The 19,864-nt window shown below is 32.4% G+C and overlaps 2 protein-coding genes across 2 annotated transcripts in view; both read left to right on the top strand.

Annotated features, from left to right (window-relative positions):
* Positions 1-8,417: 8,417 nt before the first annotated feature.
* On the top strand, positions 8,418-9,485 carry LOC114745109 (ankyrin repeat-containing protein ITN1-like). The gene is made up of 2 exons (XM_028933251.1): positions 8,418-8,717; positions 8,850-9,485. The coding sequence occupies exons 1-2, from the start codon at positions 8,418-8,420 to the stop codon at positions 9,483-9,485; spliced, it is 936 nt and encodes a 311-aa protein (XP_028789084.1).
* Positions 9,486-17,004: 7,519 nt separating this feature from the next.
* Positions 17,005-19,864, top strand: part of LOC114745120 (uncharacterized) — a 36,265-nt gene continuing 33,405 nt past the window's right edge. Inside the window, exon 1 of the mRNA XM_028933265.1 lies at positions 17,005-17,434. Within this exon, the coding sequence (XP_028789098.1) occupies positions 17,035-17,434 (400 nt within the window). The 5' untranslated portion in view covers positions 17,005-17,034. The remainder of the gene's footprint in view (positions 17,435-19,864) is intronic.

The following is a 19,864-nucleotide window of genomic DNA, read 5'->3' as shown; positions in this document are numbered from 1 at the left end:
TGTCTCTTGCAAATATAATACCAAACAAGAAATATCTACATGACATCCAAAACAAGTTAAATAGAAATACGAAATATTACTTAGTATAATGATTTGCAACTTGATAATAAGTTTGATTATAGATTAATGCTAATACACATGCAACATTAAAATCATTCCAACACCCACCGCATGCAAGATTGTTTAGTCATCTTGGGATGTGCACTCCCTAAACCAAACTGTATGTGCGAATTATTGATTTTCATTTTTCTAACATCTGCAAATGGTAAAGTATATCTGAAGACAACTCTATTTTCCTTGTAAACGAATATTTATCCAAACAATGACTTGGAAATATAAATGAGGAACGATAAAGCTCTTAATTCTTTTCCTGTCGTGCATATGTCATTTCATTAAGGCAGTCAAATTCGTGACCAAAGCAACAAAAAATAAACGAATTTAATATATTTTTCAAAACCTATAATATTTGAAATGACTACTAAATTTAAACCCTTCCCAAATTTAATTCAAATGACGTAATTGAGAAGTGCACGCTAGTTATTATGGAAGACCAGACCAAACATGAACCCCGAAAAGTGCATGCAACAAGGACACCAAAAAAAAGGAAAAAATTGAAAAAGAAAGAGAAGACGAATAAGAAGTTAATGATGTCAAAGAAGCAGAGGCTTACTAAAGAAATAGGAGAATGAGATTTCACCCAAACCAAATCGTAAAGAAGCAGAGATAAGAGTGGAGAAGACAGAAAGACAAGGAACCATTATATAGAAAACAAGTGGACCACGCGTCATCCTTCATCTTAATTTCTTCTTCATTGCGCTGAAATCCCAAACGAAAATCAAAAGCAATTTCAGTTTCGACAACGTCAGCGAAACGCGTATGAAGCATGAGCAAAAGAGGAAGAATTGCTTTTGGGTCAATGGGCACACAACTATAGATTTGGGTTTAAAATAAAGAAACAATAATGGCAACATGGTCGTCTTCTTCGTCGCGCTTTCTCTTTTCTTCCTTCTTCTTTGGTTTTCTTTTGTCTTCTTCACTGGTTTCTCTTCTTTCTTTCTTGATTTTCTCAAGACTGATCCATTCTAATTCGCTAAGCCACCGTTTCCAGTATAATTTTTTATCATTAATGTGATAATAAAAGGCTAATTATTCATCTGTAATAAACTAAGTGCTAATATAATTTTTGATGGCTCAAGTTTGTTCTAATTTTTGGTTTTGGTCCTTCAAATTTCAAACCATAGGCTTTCGCCTCTCAATTTTCTTTCCGTATAGAAGATTGTTCCTTATAATTTAATAAAAGCCTAAACCAGTTTGTCCTTTGAACAAGCAAAACTCATGGTTTCAAACCGGAGGGACTAAAATTAAAATTTATGCAAACTTGAGGGATTAAATGTTGTATTAACCCAAAAAAAGCACTTTAGATCATACCTACCACTGTAGCTCTATTTTCCCCGCCTTCATCTTTTGACCAACCAATTACGTACCAAGCAAAAGAGACTTGATATTGCCTTAATATGAATTGAACATGGAACAAGTAATTTAATTTAACATGCACTTGAAAATAAATTGAGGGGAGAGAAGAATATTAACTGGTAATGATCATGGATGTTTTTATAACTAGAAGAGTTATCTAAATAGTCTGTTAATATGACTTAAATATATTGACTAATAATGGTCTGGAATCAGGACGTCAACAAGTAATGCCCAAGATGTTTATGGCTAATAGACTAGTTGGCAAATGATTAACACGTTTCATATTTTCTTTATCAATAGTAATACATAAAACCTTTCCCTCTAGGGAAAAGCGGATTAATATAGAAAACCAACAACTTCCCCACAAAAATCATATCTTAGAGAAAATCACTATGAGACTTCAAGAAAGGAATGTAGTCATAAGAAAATCACACAGCAAGTGAGCAACATATATACGATGAAAGTTCTGGTGCAAGAAATGGCAACAAGTCCATATTACTCATTTGTTGTGGGATTTTTTAAATAATTACATATTTTCCTTGAGAGCCTGTGTAGGGATTTTCCATTTTTCTTAGGTATCCAGAGGTGGTAAATTATTGAAGTGGACTCAATTTTCTTCGTTGTAAAGAACATACACCCAAAGGATGGCGAGATGGAACAAACATGCGAAGTCCTGTGGAATTTGAAGTGAAATGGATTGAGTCCCACTGCCCGTTTTCCTCTTCTGAAAGATCAGTTTTAAGTAATCGCCACATAAGCAACGGGGAGTTCAAACTCATTTTTGTGCCACCTAAATAAAAGACTTTAAATGCAAGAATTTTGAATGAGAGATTTTAAATTTTAAATTTAAATCCCTATCCAAACACATTCTTAATTCTTTCCCTTTCGCACACGCCGTAACCAAAGGCTCAGTAGAAATTGAACTTGATCGAATGGTGGGTGTACTTATATTTTTGATGTTGCCGTACATTCAAATTAATATATTTTTAACCAATATTTTGTTTAAAAAAACAAGAGAAATAAATTTTACCTCTTCAAGTTAATTGAAATGGTGTCATTGGGAAATATAGAATATAGTTCAGTTATAATTTATGAAAATCGGTCCCAACCAAACACAACGACCTCAAAAGGAAAATGTAAACATGACTCATTTTTTTTAATATAAACAACAAACTCATGTTTATATATATTTCATTTTAATTTGAATATATTTATTTTTGTCAATAAGTTGCGCATGAGCATTATATTGCATTAAATAAAATACTGGATACGTTCTAGATCTTATCGCCTGCTGGATTTGTTAATAGTAGCAATGATTGTTTGTGGGTTTCTTGGTAGGTGTAACTTCCGTTACTTTTCAAATTCTAAAAAATACTAACAAGAGTTGGTTTAGTTGGTAAAGAACCGATTTATAACCCACAAAGCTGCGAGTTCGAATCTCACTGTCAATGTGAGGACCTTATTGGTGGGTGATCTATAAGTAGCTCTGTAAGCACTCTTTGAACCTAGAAGCATGTCCTGACTCTGGTGAACCTCTGGGATCCAACTCACCTAAACTTTTCTTAGTGCCAAAAAAAATTCTAAAAAAATTGATAAATGGTGTTCAAAAATTTTGGCCAGCCTTTTCCTGGAATCCTGCTATCATTTTTTTTTTTTGCTTTCTTTTAATAATTGTTTGGGCCACCTGGTATCCAGCGCCTTTTCTTGATTCTATTACCAGTTATTTGAGTAACTGATTAATCCAGATCGAGCTTCGAAAGATCACTTTGGCTAGTAGGGTCTCCCAACAAGTTTTAAAATTATTATAGAAGTTTATTTTAATGTCAGTGGCTTAGGGCTTCTTACTTTTTTGTGGGCCATAGTTCCTTCTTATACTGAATGGTCAATGGTCTTTTATTAGTTTACTTAAACAGACGCATGGTGTATTAAATATAGATAAAAGTTAAACATTATTTTAATTTGCAAACAAAAATTGACCATTAATTTGGCACCTATAGTTTTGTATGTGCAATTATAAATCAGTCTCTAGACAATAATTTAATAGCCAAGAATGCAACATCCTACTTAAGAAATCCTCATTCAGCAACGGCAGCTTAGGTTCTCTTCGAGTCTGCATGCCCTGCTCATCGCATCAGGGGATGTTCACCCCCCAGACGGCAATGTTTGGGGATGAGACCCATCCCTTTCTTTTTAATTTTTAATTTTATTTATTTGGGTTAAGTTCGATTCAGTACTGTAAAATATTGTTTAGAAGTACCCAATATTTTAAATTGATTAATATTTAGTACATCTAGTACCTTAAAGTATATTTTTAGGAGTACTCAGTATTTTAAATTCATTATTTTTAGTATATTCAGTAACCGAAAATATCTTTTCAGCAGCACTCAATATCTTAAATTAATTAATTTTTAATACATCCAATATCTTAAAAATATTTTTATAGAATCCAGTATCCTAAATTAATTAATTAATTTTTAGAGCAATCGATGAGCAAGAATGCTCATCACCCAAACAGCAGCGGGGGATGAGATACCAACTTTCTTTCTTTTTCTTTTTTAATTTTAATTTTATTAATTTTTGTTGGTTTATTTGAATTTAATTGAATCTAACACCTTAAAGTATTTTTTAAGTAGCACCCAGCATAAAAAATTAATAGATTTTTGGTGCACCCAAAATTTTTTTTCAATTAATATGTTTTATGTGGTACCCTATATTCTAAATTAATGAATGTTTATTGCCCAGTAACACCCAATACCCACTAAAAATTAATTAATTAATTTAGGATATTCGGTACTATAAAAATATTTTTGGATACTGGATGCACTAAAAATAATAAATTTAAGATACTAAGTACTCTTGAAAATATACTTTAGGGTGTCGATACATTAAAAATCAATCAATTTAAAATACTAGACACTTCTAAAAAAAAATATTTGACAGTATTGAATCCAATTTAAAACAAACAAATAAAAATAAAAATTAGTAAAAAATTTTTTAAAAAAGATGGGTCTCATCCCAAAACTGTGCTGTCTTGGGGATGAGCATGCCCTGCTGCGGACTAGTTCTATTCAGTGCAGTTAGAACTAGTATCTATCTAATTAAGCCTTCAAAATTATAGAGTTGAATAAAAAATAATCACACCACTCGCCAGCTAAAAAGGATGAGGCCCATCATTTGTTGTTGTTATATTAAGGGCCAAGCAAAATTTCTAGAATGTGTCTCATCATAAAGACGATGCAGCAAATTATACTTTATATATCTAAATAATAAAATACGTGTGACTTGTTTGTTTGGTACTTGGAAGGGATTGTGGGAGTTAAGAAGAAGAACCAGGCCACGACGAAGGAAGAACTGGAGCGTGATCGCCAACCGTGCGTGAAGGTCATCTATGATACATTGAAGGAGTATGTTACAGGTAAGTATAATATTTACAAGCTTTGTCATTCATAAGTGCAATATATATGGAGAATTGAATGATGGGTACTCGTGAGGCTTTTGTATTGGATTAATATTCTCTTACACCGACAGAGGAGAGAATTTTAAATGAAAATCATAAGACATGTATTAAATGAAAATCATGTATTATTCCTGTCCTTATTATAAGCCACTTGTAACTCATTCTCACGTGCTAAAGAATGCATTAAATTGATAAAGTTTTTCAAATTTACCCTTATTAAATTTTTCCCCCTCCTTCTCTGTATTTACAAATCATTCCCGCTTCTCTCTCATTTCTCTTTCTTTCCAATGAGAATTAAATGAAGATAGCATTAAAAAACAATCATTAAATACACTAAAGTGACTTATAATAAGATCTGGAGTGGTATATATGAGCACAAGAACATGGTACGCACACTACTATTTCCGGTGAAAATTCAAGCCAAATCATTAGGAAGAAAAAGTTTGTGAATTTCATCCTTATGCATGATTCTCCTTTATTATTTTCTAAAACAGGTACCCCATGTCATTTACATGCATGCATGTTTGTGTGATTTACATTTTTTTTTTAAATCTTACTTCCCAATCGATTACTTGACTACACACAACAATTAATTAGAACAAATTTTTTCTTCTAAATATACCTGGAGTACAAATAAAACCGGAAAGAGGGAAGTACAATTGGGTCTCCCCTTACACGTGAGACCCATCAAAACACATTCTTCATTCTCTTTTTACACGTTTGGTTTTAATTATTTGCGGGAAAAAGTCTAAAATGAACTTATCTTATTTTAAGTATATATAATTATAAATTGCTTTTGAATAATGAATTTTCTTAAAACATTTTGTCTATGCTGACCTACATATGGGTCCTGAATAGTCCTAGGGAGATGGCTCCAGCAGATATGGTCGCCTCAGATAATATCGAGAAGAGCCACTGATCCGGAGCATATAATTTCCGTGCAGACAGAAGAGGAGGACGGTAAAAAGATTCATGAAAGTTCCAAGAGGAACATATTTTATTTTAATTATATATAGTTATAAATTGCTTTTTAAATAATAAATTTCTTAAAACATCAATTTTGTCCCTGACAGATTTTCATATGGTTAAGACACCGATAGATTTTCTGACTTCATTAATATTTGCAGAAAATGAAGAAAACATTCCGGTCGTCCTTAAATATTTGTGGGCGCTGTTCCTGATTCTACCATATATATAGGCCCGCGCACCCATACAGAGAGGCACGCTGATATTATTTGTAGGAATGGAATATCATAGAAATTCTTATTCAAATTATCTAAAATTCTGGATCCTAATATTAACATTATATATATAGATATAATTTTTAATTTTAATATTAATATATATTATATATAGTATATAATTATATATAATTAATATTTATTAATTTATTGTGTCATCTATCCTAAATCTAATACTCCTCCGATCCTTAATATAGGACCCAATTTTTAAGTTGATTTTAATCCTAAATATAAGGCCCATTTCTAATATTTATCAATTTTTTCTAAATTACCCCTATGGATACTCTCTCAACCATAATCAAGTAGAATAGGGAAAGGAAATATTAAGAAAGATGATTATGGTATTTTAAAAAAAAATGTGTCACTTTTATTATAATTAACTAACTTACTTAACTTTCTTAATCTAATCAAATTAGTTAAGTAGGTCTTATATTATGGATCGGAGGAATACTAAAGTTTCAGTGCCAAGTGGAGGCATAAGTATCTATAACTCATTATATATGACCACTGTGCACCATCTAGCTAGATCTAATCTAGATGATCCTAAATAATCGTTATTTTTTATTTTTATTCTTGAGAAAAATTATTTGATTGTGCATAGAATATGAAATAAAAATAATTTCTTTTTCAAAAAAAATATTTTTTAATTTAAATAAAATTTTAAATCTAACAATTAAAATTGTATTTAAACTATACAAACCACAATGATGCTCATCATTAGAACTAGTTTTGGTACTTATCACAGTAATGAGCACATAATGCTAATCAAATCTAAACCATTCAAATTTAATATGGATGGTCGAGATTTAATTTTTCTTATTTTCTTAAAAACCTTTTTCCTTTAAAAGGCACACACTCCAAAATAAATATAATTTCTTAAATGTATGGTTCCTAAAAATAATTTTTTATTTAAAAATTATTAGTTAAAAATTTTAAATTTAGGCTATTAAAACTCTATCTGAATGATATAGATTTCATTGCAACAATGACCATGACAGTGCTCCTTACTATAATGAGCACCGAAACTGATTTCGGTCTCATCATTACGATGAGCATTGAACCCGAAACTGTTTCCATAAATTGTATTGATTAATGATTATCTCTGAATAACTTGCGTGCAATATTTATCTATCTATATATCTGCTGCATATTCCTAGCATTGGCACACCCCTCTCTCTCTATATATACATATATATGTTCCCACTCAAACAACATTTCAGACAACATTTAACGCTTCTCTGTAGATAAACTTTGAGTATAAACAAAAAGGGAGAGAGGAATAGTGGGTGTCTCATCTAACATGTGAGATCTAATTAAGTACTAGTATATTTTTCTCTCCGTCTCTTGACATGTTTGGTTGAAAGTTAGATCTAAATCTGGAAAGAAACCGTTTTGGGAATAAAAAGTCTCTCAATTGAAAATATTTCATTTTAATTATAATATAATTATAAATAGCTTTTTCAAAAACAATTTTTTTTTAGAACACTTTGTCCCTGCTGACCCACCGGTCCTTGATATTCCTAGGAATATGGCTGCATCGGATACAAAAAATGAAGGAGAAGCACCCATGGTCGCTTCAAATAATGAATGAACTTCTTCAACTTGCTTCTAAGGAAGATATGTCACAAATAATATCGAGAACCGCGTCTCAACAGCTTTCACTGCAAACAAAAGAGAATAACGGTAAAAACACATTCTTGAAAATTCCAACATGTTAAAGCGTTGTGAATATACTTTTCATGTACAGAACTTAACATTTTAAGAATCATAAATCATTATTCACCTACAATGACCGTCACAAAAAATTTTTTACGACTGATTTATGATGCATTTGTGAATTTTCTATCACCAAATTAAAGATAAAATATCGAGTAAATAATACTGGTCTAACCTTATATTATAAGGTTAGAACAATCTCGCATGCAGTTATCTTGGATGTTTATTTACGAATGTGCTGTGACGCTACGGGTTCAACACTAACTCAGCTAATATTCTTCCATTCATTCCACTCTCATCCATAATATATACCTATATATACACACACACACACACTCATTGTAATTCTTTTATACTCATTTTTCCTAAATATATACTCTTGCCATGGTATATGAGCATATTTTTCTACCAAAAAATAGCTTGCAATCATAAACTAATTTTGTGATTGGGACTATGAATGGCATTGGTGGATAGGGTCCATGTCAATGGCAACACCAGTGTTTGGTACAATAACAATTGAGACACCCCTAATGATTGCTGCCAAGAATGGTGTGGAAGAAATGGTGAAGGAAATTCTGAAATTATTTCCCTCGAGGATTGAAGATGTAAATGAGGATGGAAAGAATATAGTTCTACTGGTGATAGAATACAGGCAATCAACTGTATTCAGGTTTTTATGTCAACAGAAATGGCCAACTGAAAGTTTGTTTCGGCAAGTAGATAAAGACAGAAACAATGCATTACATTTGGCAGCAAGGCTTGGAGTGGAGCCTGATTGGCTCAATCATGGGGAGGCACTCTCCATGTCAAAGGAAATCAACTGGTTTGAGGTATGTATCTATGTATTTTGTACTACAGTCCGCATGGGAATTAAAATTTTTATCAAGAAATTCGTAATTATTAATGAATAAATTAAAGCATATCATTATTTAAAGTAGATGGATCTATATATGGTGATGCAGTATGTGAAGGATTCAATACCCCGTGGTTTGCTGGAAAAGTACAATAGGGAAATGAAGACACCGGAAGACATTTTCAAAGAGAGTCATACGGAGCTTATGAAAACCGAGGGAGAGTGGGTGGCTAAAACCTCACAAGCATGTTCTGTGGTTTCGACCCTAGTTATGTCTGTGGCCTTTGCCGCCTGTGACACTGTGCCAGGCGGTTATGATAGCAAGGGCTATGCAATCCTTAGAAACAAGCCACCAGCATTCAAATATTTTTCAAGCTTCTCAATTGCGGCCCTGTCCTTCTCCCTCGTGTCTACCATTTGCTTCTTGTCAACCGTAGTTGCTTCTCCTTCCCAATCTGTGCACTCTTGGAAACATGTTCCTATCAAACTTTACTTTGGCATGTGCTCCATGTTTGCCTCCATTGTTTCTTTATGGATCTCTTTCTGTGGTGGCTATTTCTTCACGCTGGATGATGACAGTCAAAAGTCGTCCCATACTCTTGAACTTTATATTGTGATGTCATTGCTGATCATCATTTTCGTTGTTTGCCAAATCCCCACATTCATTGGTCCCACATTGTCTAGCAGTAGCCCTGTTCCTACCTGGAGACTCAAGGCCACTCGTCCCATTGAGTACCGAAATTAAGTGAATTTCTTGTATTATTCCTTCATCACTTTTGTGCGTAATTTCATGTTTTTATTTCTTTTCCGTTTGGAATAATATGTGTAAGCAGACCCTTGCTCCATCATACTGTTGTTTGAGTTTTATAATTATTATTCTGTTTCAACCTCGCTTATAAAACTTCACCATTCATGGCTACTTCTCAACTCTACATGCGCATCACAAAGACATCAAATCATTACAAATATTAATTATACATTTAAACAAAATTGATATTTTAAATCCACATGTGATTGTCTATACATAGAACATGTGTATAAGGATGCCATGTCTACTTCTTAAACAAAATATGTATGCTAATCACCAATATCATATAGGTATAATTAAATTCCATATACACACAGTACAATGAGAGTTTTGACTAATTAATTGGATTAACTAAATCATCTATGTGATCAAATTATGATTGCTCATTGATTATAGTTGATATTTTAAAATCAATATGTGATTATTTATGCATGCACTATAAAAGAAATACTGTGACTACTCCTCATCAACTCTCCACGCTAATCACAATTGTCAACTATATGTGTTTAAATTTCATATATGCACAACGTAATAGAGAACTTAACCAATTAATTTAATCAACATAAGTGACTAAATAACTAAAATTAAATTCTTCCACTATTTTATGCACCCAAAATTGTTTAAAAATCAAATTCAGCATATTCTAACTCAAATATAATTTTGAAAAATTCAAACAAATATATAATTACCTCAAACAAAATATTTAAACAATTAAAAAATGGGCAAAAGGATTTTGCAAAATTTTCCAATATGTTAAAACAGCCAAATTGATTTCTGTTATACTTAAACAATTTAAATGGCACATAAAATAGTCCATGTGTTAAACAGCTGCTGCGTATTTAGCATAACAAAATACTGTAAATTAACGCAATATGGCTCTCGGCTGCAAATAACCAAATATGAGCCCAAATAAACTTTCTCAAGAAATGAACTGAACAAACTAAACAAGGGTCCAAAAGCGCAATGTCCACTTCACTGTGCCCCCCTTTCTTTAATACAAAAACTCCAGAAACTGAAGGGGCGGTTCTGCGAAAAACATGAAAAGCCCAGAAAAGCAGGGGACCAAGTTCCAATTTTCCAGAAATTAAAATAATTTCCGTGGCGAAAACAGTTTCTGAAATTAAAGCAAAATGGGCCCCATCTGGAAAATAAATGAAAAAAATGAGGAAAGAAAATTGGTAGATCCCAATGTTAACGAAACCAGAATTTTATAAATTAATTTGATCTTGGAAGCTCCAATGAACTTGGTCCAGTTCGCGGGAAACAAAAACAGGAAATAATTTAAATTTTCACAAGCCCAAAGATTTAGGTCCAATTGGAAGGCAGAAATGAACAAGTAAATAAACGAAAAATCCAAATTTTCGCAGCCCAAACTGAAAACTGAGTAAAATTAGATAAAATTGAACAAAGTTGCAGAGGCCCATGACGCCCGTCTGGCCCACTTGCCTTTTAAGTGAAACAGTTCGTTTCATGGGCATTGGATGGCGCCCATTTTTGGACACAACAGAAGAGGCCATCCAGCACGACAAAACGATGTCATGTGGCCCGTCTTCTTTTGTGGGACGGGTTAACCTACCCGACCCGCCTCACTACCACTAATAGACTCCCATGTCGCCGTCACTGCAATTTTCAGCCACCCGTCCCGGTGGCTCTGGGCTGTTTTTCCGGTTAAAAGGACGCCATTTTCCAACGTTCTTGACTGCGGTGAGAGTAAAATGATGAACAAGAAACAACTGGAAGCATTCTGTTGTCAATGATTTCATGAAAAAGCGTGGGAAAATCTGAATTGAACTTTTTCGGCTGGAGGATATTCTTGAGTCTAGAGGTGGGAATAAAGTTTGCTATACCCGGCCCTTAAGCTAATGGGTTCTGGGTTAGCCCGCAAGTTTTCGGCTCGTTTAAGAAAAAATACTATTTTTTATATTTTTCATATTTTTTATCTAAAAAAAAGAAAATAAACTAATAAAATTATTAATAAAAGACATAAATATAAATAAAATTAAGTCATAAATACAAAATATTATCATATATAAATATCCATCAACATCTAAGAATATCTAAAACATTTATTAACAAGATAATAACATCCAAAAGTTTCATCTATAGTACAAATGTGTAATAAAAAAATACTATCATTAATCTTTTGAAACTTCATTATCACTATAATCAATTACTCTTCTTAATAAGTATGCTTTTCTTTCGTAACAAAAATATCAAGTTTTTCTTCTTTATAAGAATTTTAATTTTTAATTTTACAATCTAGCTATTATTTCACTTTAGTTTGAGAAACATTGTTGTCAAAACTCATAAATTTCTAATTCAAATTATAGAATCACAAGTTATATAAGTATAAAAATACTCTCTTATCAAATATATATAGTTTAAAAATATCAACATCTATGATATAAATCAAATCATTATTAAAATCTAAAATTGACCTATTTTTTAAAAATTTAATTAGACAAATTATTGTCTAAAACTAAATAAATCAAATCATTTCGTGAAATTTAATTTTGAAATGATAATAATAACTAAATATTTAAAATATCATTAGCAATGTAAAAAATTAATAATATTATAATTACACAAAAAAATTAAAAAAAATAATAGAGCATAAACCCGCTGATCCTTGGTCCTGTAGGGTCGATCTGTTTAAACCCTTGGCCCTACAGGGCTAGCCCTGTAGGGTCTATTTCCCATTTGAGAGGCAAAACTGCAAGCTCAACCCTTATAATTTTTAGGCTTAAACGGGTCGACCCGACGGGCTTTATCTGTTTTTCTGACTCTATTCTTGACCAAGAAACTTAAAAATAAATTTTAAAGAAAATATGTTAAATTTCAAAATTCCAAATCATTACTAGTTACTACACTTGTAAAGAAAATAATTATCCTCGAAAAGCAAATGACGATATATTTTTATCGTAATTCTTAATTTAAAATTTTAAAATTCAAAAATCATTTTTTTGGAATTTTGATTAGTACTCTATTTATTTTAATTTTATCAAATCAGAATGTATTTTGTTGGTGTATAGCACTCCAAGGATAATTGGCCAAAAAAATATTTAAAAAATATATCATAAATTTATATAAAACTAAAACAATATCTAACAATTTAACTCTTATCCATGCTCATGCGATGCGAAGTGACAGCGCATTTAAAAAATAAAAGAGCTAGATTACTTAACCCTTACCATAAACATTAAATTCGTTAAAAAAGACTTTCACATATTATTTATCCTTTATTTTGGATCTGTTAATTATTTTCACATGTATTTCTTTTTTTTAAGCCAAATTTTCACATGTAATTATAATTTATAAATGCTTAGAAATAACCAATTTCTACGACAAAGTCAACTTTGTGTTCCGGTTGACGAATGTCCAAAGAGCTGACAAGTAATATGTCCACAGTCAGCTTAAAAATTATAGAAAGGAGGCCTTAACATCTTACACGGTGTCCGCTAATTTTTTTTTGGCCAACCCATTAAAAAATTAAAGTCTATCGACTGATTTTATAATTGGACAAGACTACAGATACCAAATTAATGTTCAATTTTTAATTACCTATATTTAATGCACCATTTGCATGTAAACTAATAAAATACCATCGACCATTATATTGACTATTAAGTAAATAATGATGAAAGGAAAAGAAAATTATGGGGGAGAAAGCTCAAGCATCTGAGAAAAGTGAAAACATACGTTATTACAGGGGCTTATAATGGGAATTTAGATGAGACACATTGGTTTGAAAAAGAAAACAAATAAACATAAATTTGTCTGACAATTTTTTTTCCCCAAAAAAGCCAAATCTTGGCTTTAATTATTTGACAATTGTTTTTTGAGAACTGTGAACTAATTATAAATTTCTCAAAATTCAAAAAAAAAGAAAAAGACGTTTGATGATTTTTTTTTTTTGAATAACACTTATTTGGTGGTTAAGATATAACCATCAAATAAATATCAACTCCGCTTAAGTTGCTTGATATTTTTCTATTTTTAAGATTTCTTCATTGGTATCCGACACTAAGACTAGTCCGGTTCGCTGGATTGTGGGCCCACAATGTGCGGAGTCTCATTACCACCGAATAATTATCACGGCTACGTATCCAGGACTCGAGCACAAGACCAGTTGTTAAGTAGTCGATCCAAGCGCTTGTTGGTTGATACTTCTCTATTCAAACGGAAAACAAATATCGAGCATTAAGAAAGTCAAATTTTGTAGTAGTAAGTTTTGATTGTTTAAATACAACGTCTCAAATTTGAGTTTTTATGAACACAAAAAGTGTTTTTAAAAGAAGTATCTCCAATTAAGTTCAACGAATATTTGAACCTGACTTGATTAAACAAATGTGTGGGTGTAACAAGATCAGCGACATAAACCTGCCTAAATTCATAAACTTCTTTTTAAAAAATAAAATAAAAATTCCCGAGTATACCTGCGCTGCCCAATTTCAATTTCAATACCGTCATCAACATTTCTGTCCAATATGTAATAATTGAGCATGACTTCACTCTCAATTATTGAACATTTTTTATGCCGATGAATTTAAAAATAGAATTATGTCAACATTCCTCGCGTTATCAAGTATCAATGGCACATTCCCAACAACCACCATATATATTAATATATCTTTTCACCATCAATACATGAAATGCTTCCTCCTTTTTGAAGGTAGAGTCGCCATTTAAACTTGCTGAGTAAACGTTTTTGTTAAATAAGACTAACAGTGTTAAGATTAAGAAATTTAAAATACACTTTTTAAACTTAAGGGATAAAAGTGAAACTTGACGAAAGTGTAGAGGACCAAACATATCTAAAATGCATATATTTTAGGAGAATCATCTTTATAGAGATTATTCAAATAAAATAATATTAACAAAATGCAAACCAGCTGATGAACTGGAGAGCACCAGAGAATTACCTTGTGGCTAATCTTGTAAAATGCATATATTTTAGGAGAATGATCTTTATAGAGATTATTCAAATAAAATAATATTAACAATATGCAAACCAGCTGAACTGGAAAGCACCAGAGAATTAACTTTGTGGCTAATCTTGTAAAATGCATATATTTTAGGAGAATAATCTTTATAGAGATTATTCAAATAAAATAAGATTAACAAAATGCAAACCAGCTGAACTGGAGAGCACTAGATAATTAACTTTGTGGCTAATGTTGTAAAATGCATATATTTTAGGAGAATAATCTTTATAAAGATTATTCAAATAAAATAATACTCCCTCCGTTCCTTATTATAAGAGACATTTGATGCTTATGACATGTTCCTATATATAAGAGACACTTACAAGTTGTCTCTATTTTTTTGTGTTGATTTACTATTTTACCCATATTTATTATCTCCAACTCACACTCTCTCTCCCTTTCACTTCTCTTTCTTTTAATAATTTAATGATTCTCTCTCATGCTCTCTCTCCTTATTAATAAGGGCATTTTTGGAAAAAAATTATATTTTTTGCACATTAATTGTTCTTAACTAATTTTAACTGTTTTTTTGATCAACGTACTTCGGTTATTTGTCTCTTATAATAAGGAACGGAGGGAGTATTAACAATATGCAAACCAGCTGAACTGGAAAGCACCAGAGAATTACCTTTGTGGCTAATCTTGAACTATACTGGAAACGGTGGCTTAGCGAATTAGAATGAACCACTCTTTAAGAAAAACAAAACAACAAAACAAGAAGAGAAAACAACGAAGAAGACTACAGAATATCGTAGGCAAAGAAGAAGAGGTAGCAAAGTTAAAAAAAGAACAAATGGAAGAAGAAGAAAAGACAAGAGAAAGCGCGAGGAAGAAGACAACCATATGTTGCCATTATTATTGTTTATTTTCTTTATTTTAATCCCAAATCTGTAGTTGCTTGCCTCGTTATACCTCCTGTCTTCAAAAGCGCCCATTCCTCACGCTAAGCAAGTCTGTCTTTCGCTTTTGCTCGCTCTTCAAACGCGTTTTTGCTGACGGGTTGTTGAAGTTGAAATTTCCTTGAATTTTCGTCTGGGAAGAAAGATTTAGGAGGACGTCTGGTCTACTTGGTTACTATATAATGCCTCTTTGTTTGGCGCTCCACGCTCATCTCTGCTTCTTCAGGATTTGGTCCGGGTGAAGTTACAATCTCATTCTCCTATTTCTTTAATTTAGTAAGCCTCTGCTTCTTGACATCATTGACTTCGTCTTCTTCGTTGCTGTTAGTTACATTTTCTCCCCCCTCATTCATCTTCTCTTTCTTTCAGTTTTTTCCTTCTTTTAGGTGTCATGGTACTCCTCCGATCTTTAATATATGATCCAATTATTGAGTTGGTTTTGGTCCTAAATATAAGACCCATTTCTCATATTTATTAATTTTTTTAAAATTACTCATATAAATATTTCATCAACCATAATCAAGTAGAAGAGAGAGATGGGGTATCAAGAACAATAATTATGGTATTTTAGGAAAAACGTGTCACATTTATTATAATTAACTAATTTACCTAACTTCCTTAATTTAATCAAATTAGTTAAATCAGTCTTATATTAAGGACCGGAAGAGTAATTACATTTTCTTTTCCGAGGTTCTTGTTTGGTCTGGTCTTGCATAACTATGACCTATGGTTCTCATTGACATCATTTAAATTTAATTTGCGAAGGGTTTAATTGTAATACTCAATTTCAGAAATATATGAAATAGACAAGTGCGGCGAGATTAAAAATATAGCTTAATTTTACATTTCTAGTTTCTAATTTATATTTTCAAGTCATTGTTTGGATAAATATTCTTACAACGAGGAAAATAGAGTTGTCTTAAGATAGAGTTTACCATCAGTGGATAATATAAAAATGAAATTGATTAGACTTAAGTTATATTTCGTATTTATATTTAACTTCTTTCTGGATGTCATGTATATAGTTTCTATACGTGGTAGTCTTGTTTGGCACGCCCCAACTTTTTATATAGCCTATATATACACGCACACACATAAAATTTACTTACAGCATTTGAATATACTCCTCCGGTCCTTAATATAAGACCCATTTAACTAATTTGATTAAATTAAGGAAGTTAGGTAAGTTAGTTAATTATAAAAAATATGACATGTTTTTCCTGAAACACCATAATCATCTTTCTTAATACCCCCTCTCCCTCTTCTACTTGATTATGGTTGAGGGAGTATCCATAGGGGTAATTTAGAGAAAATTGATAAATATGAGAAATGGTTCTTATATTTAGGACCAAAATCAATTCAACAATTGGGTCCTATATTAAGGACCAGAGGAGTAGTTTGCAAGAGACAATGAGTTCGTCAGTAGGTTCTGTGGAAGAAAAATTGAAGAAACTACGAAGGGATATTAGAAGAGGTAAGTGGCCAGAAGTATTTGAAACATACAAGCAAGAAAGGGCACTTCGAACGGCCAAGATAACAGTGATGGGGGACACTGTGTTACACATGGCCGTCTCTGATGAGGAAGAGCAGGTGGTGGCAAAAATGGTGGACTTGCTAGTTCTTGAAGAGCAAGTTCGTGCCCAGAATAACGTGGTGCTTACGGTGGATGGAGACGGCGAGGGGAGTCAGAACATGAACATCATTCTTGGGGCTAAGAATGATAGAAACAACACTCATCTACATTTAGCAGCAACAGTGGGAAATGTTAAAATGTGTAAGAAAATGGGTGGCGTAGATGTGGAACCCTCCTTAATTGCTCGCCGTAATGTTGCCGGTGAGACACCCCTTTTTCTAGCAGCTCTAAATGGCAAGAAAGAAGCTTTTCTTTGGCTTCATTATCAGTATATGAGAAGCAGTGGCGTTTCTTTAACTAACATTGCTCACTGCATAAGGGACAACAACGATACAATTCTTCACTGTGCAATTGCAGAAGGGCATACTGGTAAATCTAAACTAACATTCACCACTTCTCATATTGTTAACGTACTTATGGCTAAGTATTGCTAAGTGCAGATGTGGCAATTGAAATTGTTCACCTTTATAAAGATCATCTGAAAGAGATGGTGGTGCGTAATAAGGAAGGGTTGTCTAGCAGCAGAGCGTTCAGCTTTCAAAAGTACTGCCCTCCTTGAACGATCAATCTTTGTTCGTCAAATTTATCGTAAGTTCTATGCTGTTCATTAAGGGAATGCAACATGTATACATATATATATATATGTGTCTGTAATTTCATCCTTGAATCTCATCTGTTGCGATTCAAGCTTCCTATAACAACGATTGAAAACCGTTTTATAATGTTGAATATGGTTGATATTGACAATAGACCTGTCAAGAGTGCAAATATTGTCACACAAATAAAGAAATTAGCTTAGATATTCAAAATTTTATGGAAACAGCTCATAAATGTTGACTTAATTTTACAAACTTTGCTATATCAAGGATAAAGTAAAAAAAATTTGTAGAATGTATCTCATATTAAAGACTGGATGGACTATATCATACTATATACACATACACAAATGTAATTCGGGGGTGGCTTTTATGTTTGGGAAGGGGTTTTGAGAGTTACGAAGAAGAAGCAAGCCACGACAATGGAAGAATTGGAGAAACGTGAACGCAAACTGTGCGTCGGGGACCTCTTGCGCGCATTTGTCAACAGCTTTGTTAGATGTAAGCACGATTTATTACAAGCATTATTGTTCTTCATTAAGTTCCTCATTTGTCCTTCTTCCATTGCAATTATAATTTTTTGGTGCTCTCATATATTTATGTGTGTGTGTCCGAAAAGAATCATATCCTATATTTTTCAAAAATCAAAATACTGATGCATTGGATATGTTTCTGTAAATTTATTAAGAGAAAGTTTGAAAATGATACATATCTCCATTTTATAATGCGGAATATGGTTGAGAGTTCTCGAATGTTGTATATGGTCTCTTTTCAACAACAAAAACATACTCTTCTCAAGAGTGCAAATATGGGTGTGTGTGTGTGTGTGTGTGTGTGTATATATTTTTGAAAAAATGGTCATCATGCTTTTTATATTCATTGTGTTGTACATTATAAAAATAATAATATGCGTGTGGCTTAGCTTGTTTATTTGGAACTTGGAAGGGTTTTTAAGAGTTACGAAGAATAAGCGTGCCATGACGAGGGAAGCATTGGAACGCCGTCAATTCGGAACCGGGGTCCTGTGCAATGCGTTGTATGATTCTGCTGAAAGTAAGTATGATTTACGAGCATGGTTGAAAAAGATGGGTACCCCCAAAGCCTTTTGTATCCCATTAATATTACACACACAGTATAAACCAAACTACTGAAAACTGCGAGAAAGGTCAGGTCTGACGGTGACCCATATGCATGACAAAATTGAATAGCGTAGTTACTTTGTCATTGGCTTTACCAACATATGCATATTTCTTTAAGTTCAACAAAAAATTTACATTGACAAAATTTAAAGGGCGATATGATTATCAATAATTATTGTTTGGGAATCAAATGGTATATGGTTTATTCATGCATTTTTCTGTCATATTTGCAGATCATCTTGATGATGATGACGGCAATGAAGACTGCTCTTTGGCCGTGATGACTGGGGATACACTTTTGTGTCTACTTGTGCTTTTGATTTTGTTTCCGCTATGCCCCCTAATGATCTCCGAGGATTTATTTTTATTAGCAGGTAATACGCCACGTCAAAATACATAAAAGAGCATATATGTATGCTTATGAGATCCATCAATGGACACTTTTCTTTCCCTCTTTTCATGTTTGGTTTTAATTCGATCTAGAGTTGAATAGAAGTCATTTTGAACATATACATATATTATTTTGCTTATATATAAATATAAATTACTTTTGAGTAATTAATTTTTTCCAAAACATTTTGTCCCTACTGACTTACGTACGGGTCATGAATATATTCATAGAGGGGTGGCTGTATCGGATACGGAAAATGAAGAAGAAGCACAAATGGTCGCTTCAAATAATGAACGAACTTCTTCAACATGCTTCTGAGGAAGATATGTCTCAAATAATATCAAGAACCACCTCTGAGCAGCTTTCAATTCTCCAGCAACCAGAACAGAGTTATGGTGTAAAACTTCATGAAAACTGGAAGATGTTACTCCTCCGGTCCTTAATATAAGACCCATTTAACTAATTTGATTAGATTAAGGAAGTTAGGTAAGTTAGTTAATTATAAGAAAAGTGACACATTTTTCCTAAAATACCATATTCATCTTTTTTAATACCCCCTCCCTCTTCTATTTGATTGTGGTTGAGGGAGTATTTATAGGGGTAATTTAGAGAAAATTGATAAATATGAGAAATGAGTCTTATATTTAGGACCAAAACCAACTTAAGAATTGGA

The sequence above is a fragment of the Neltuma alba genome, unplaced genomic scaffold (assembly GCF_004799145.2).
Source record: "Neltuma alba isolate B1F8T4 unplaced genomic scaffold, ASM479914v2 tig00004532_pilon, whole genome shotgun sequence".
Lineage (NCBI taxonomy): Eukaryota > Viridiplantae > Streptophyta > Magnoliopsida > Fabales > Fabaceae > Neltuma > Neltuma alba.
Note: the sequence above shows the minus strand (reverse complement) of the source record. Positions and strands in the feature narration are given on the sequence as shown.

Coding starts and splice junctions, on each gene's coding strand:
- LOC114745109 (XM_028933251.1), top strand. CDS start 8,418: ATGATTGCTGCCAAGAATGGTGTGGAAGAAATGGTGAAGGAAATTCTG. Junction 8,718..8,849: donor AGGAAATCAACTGGTTTGAG/GTATGTATCTAT, acceptor ATGGTGATGCAG/TATGTGAAGGATTCAATACC.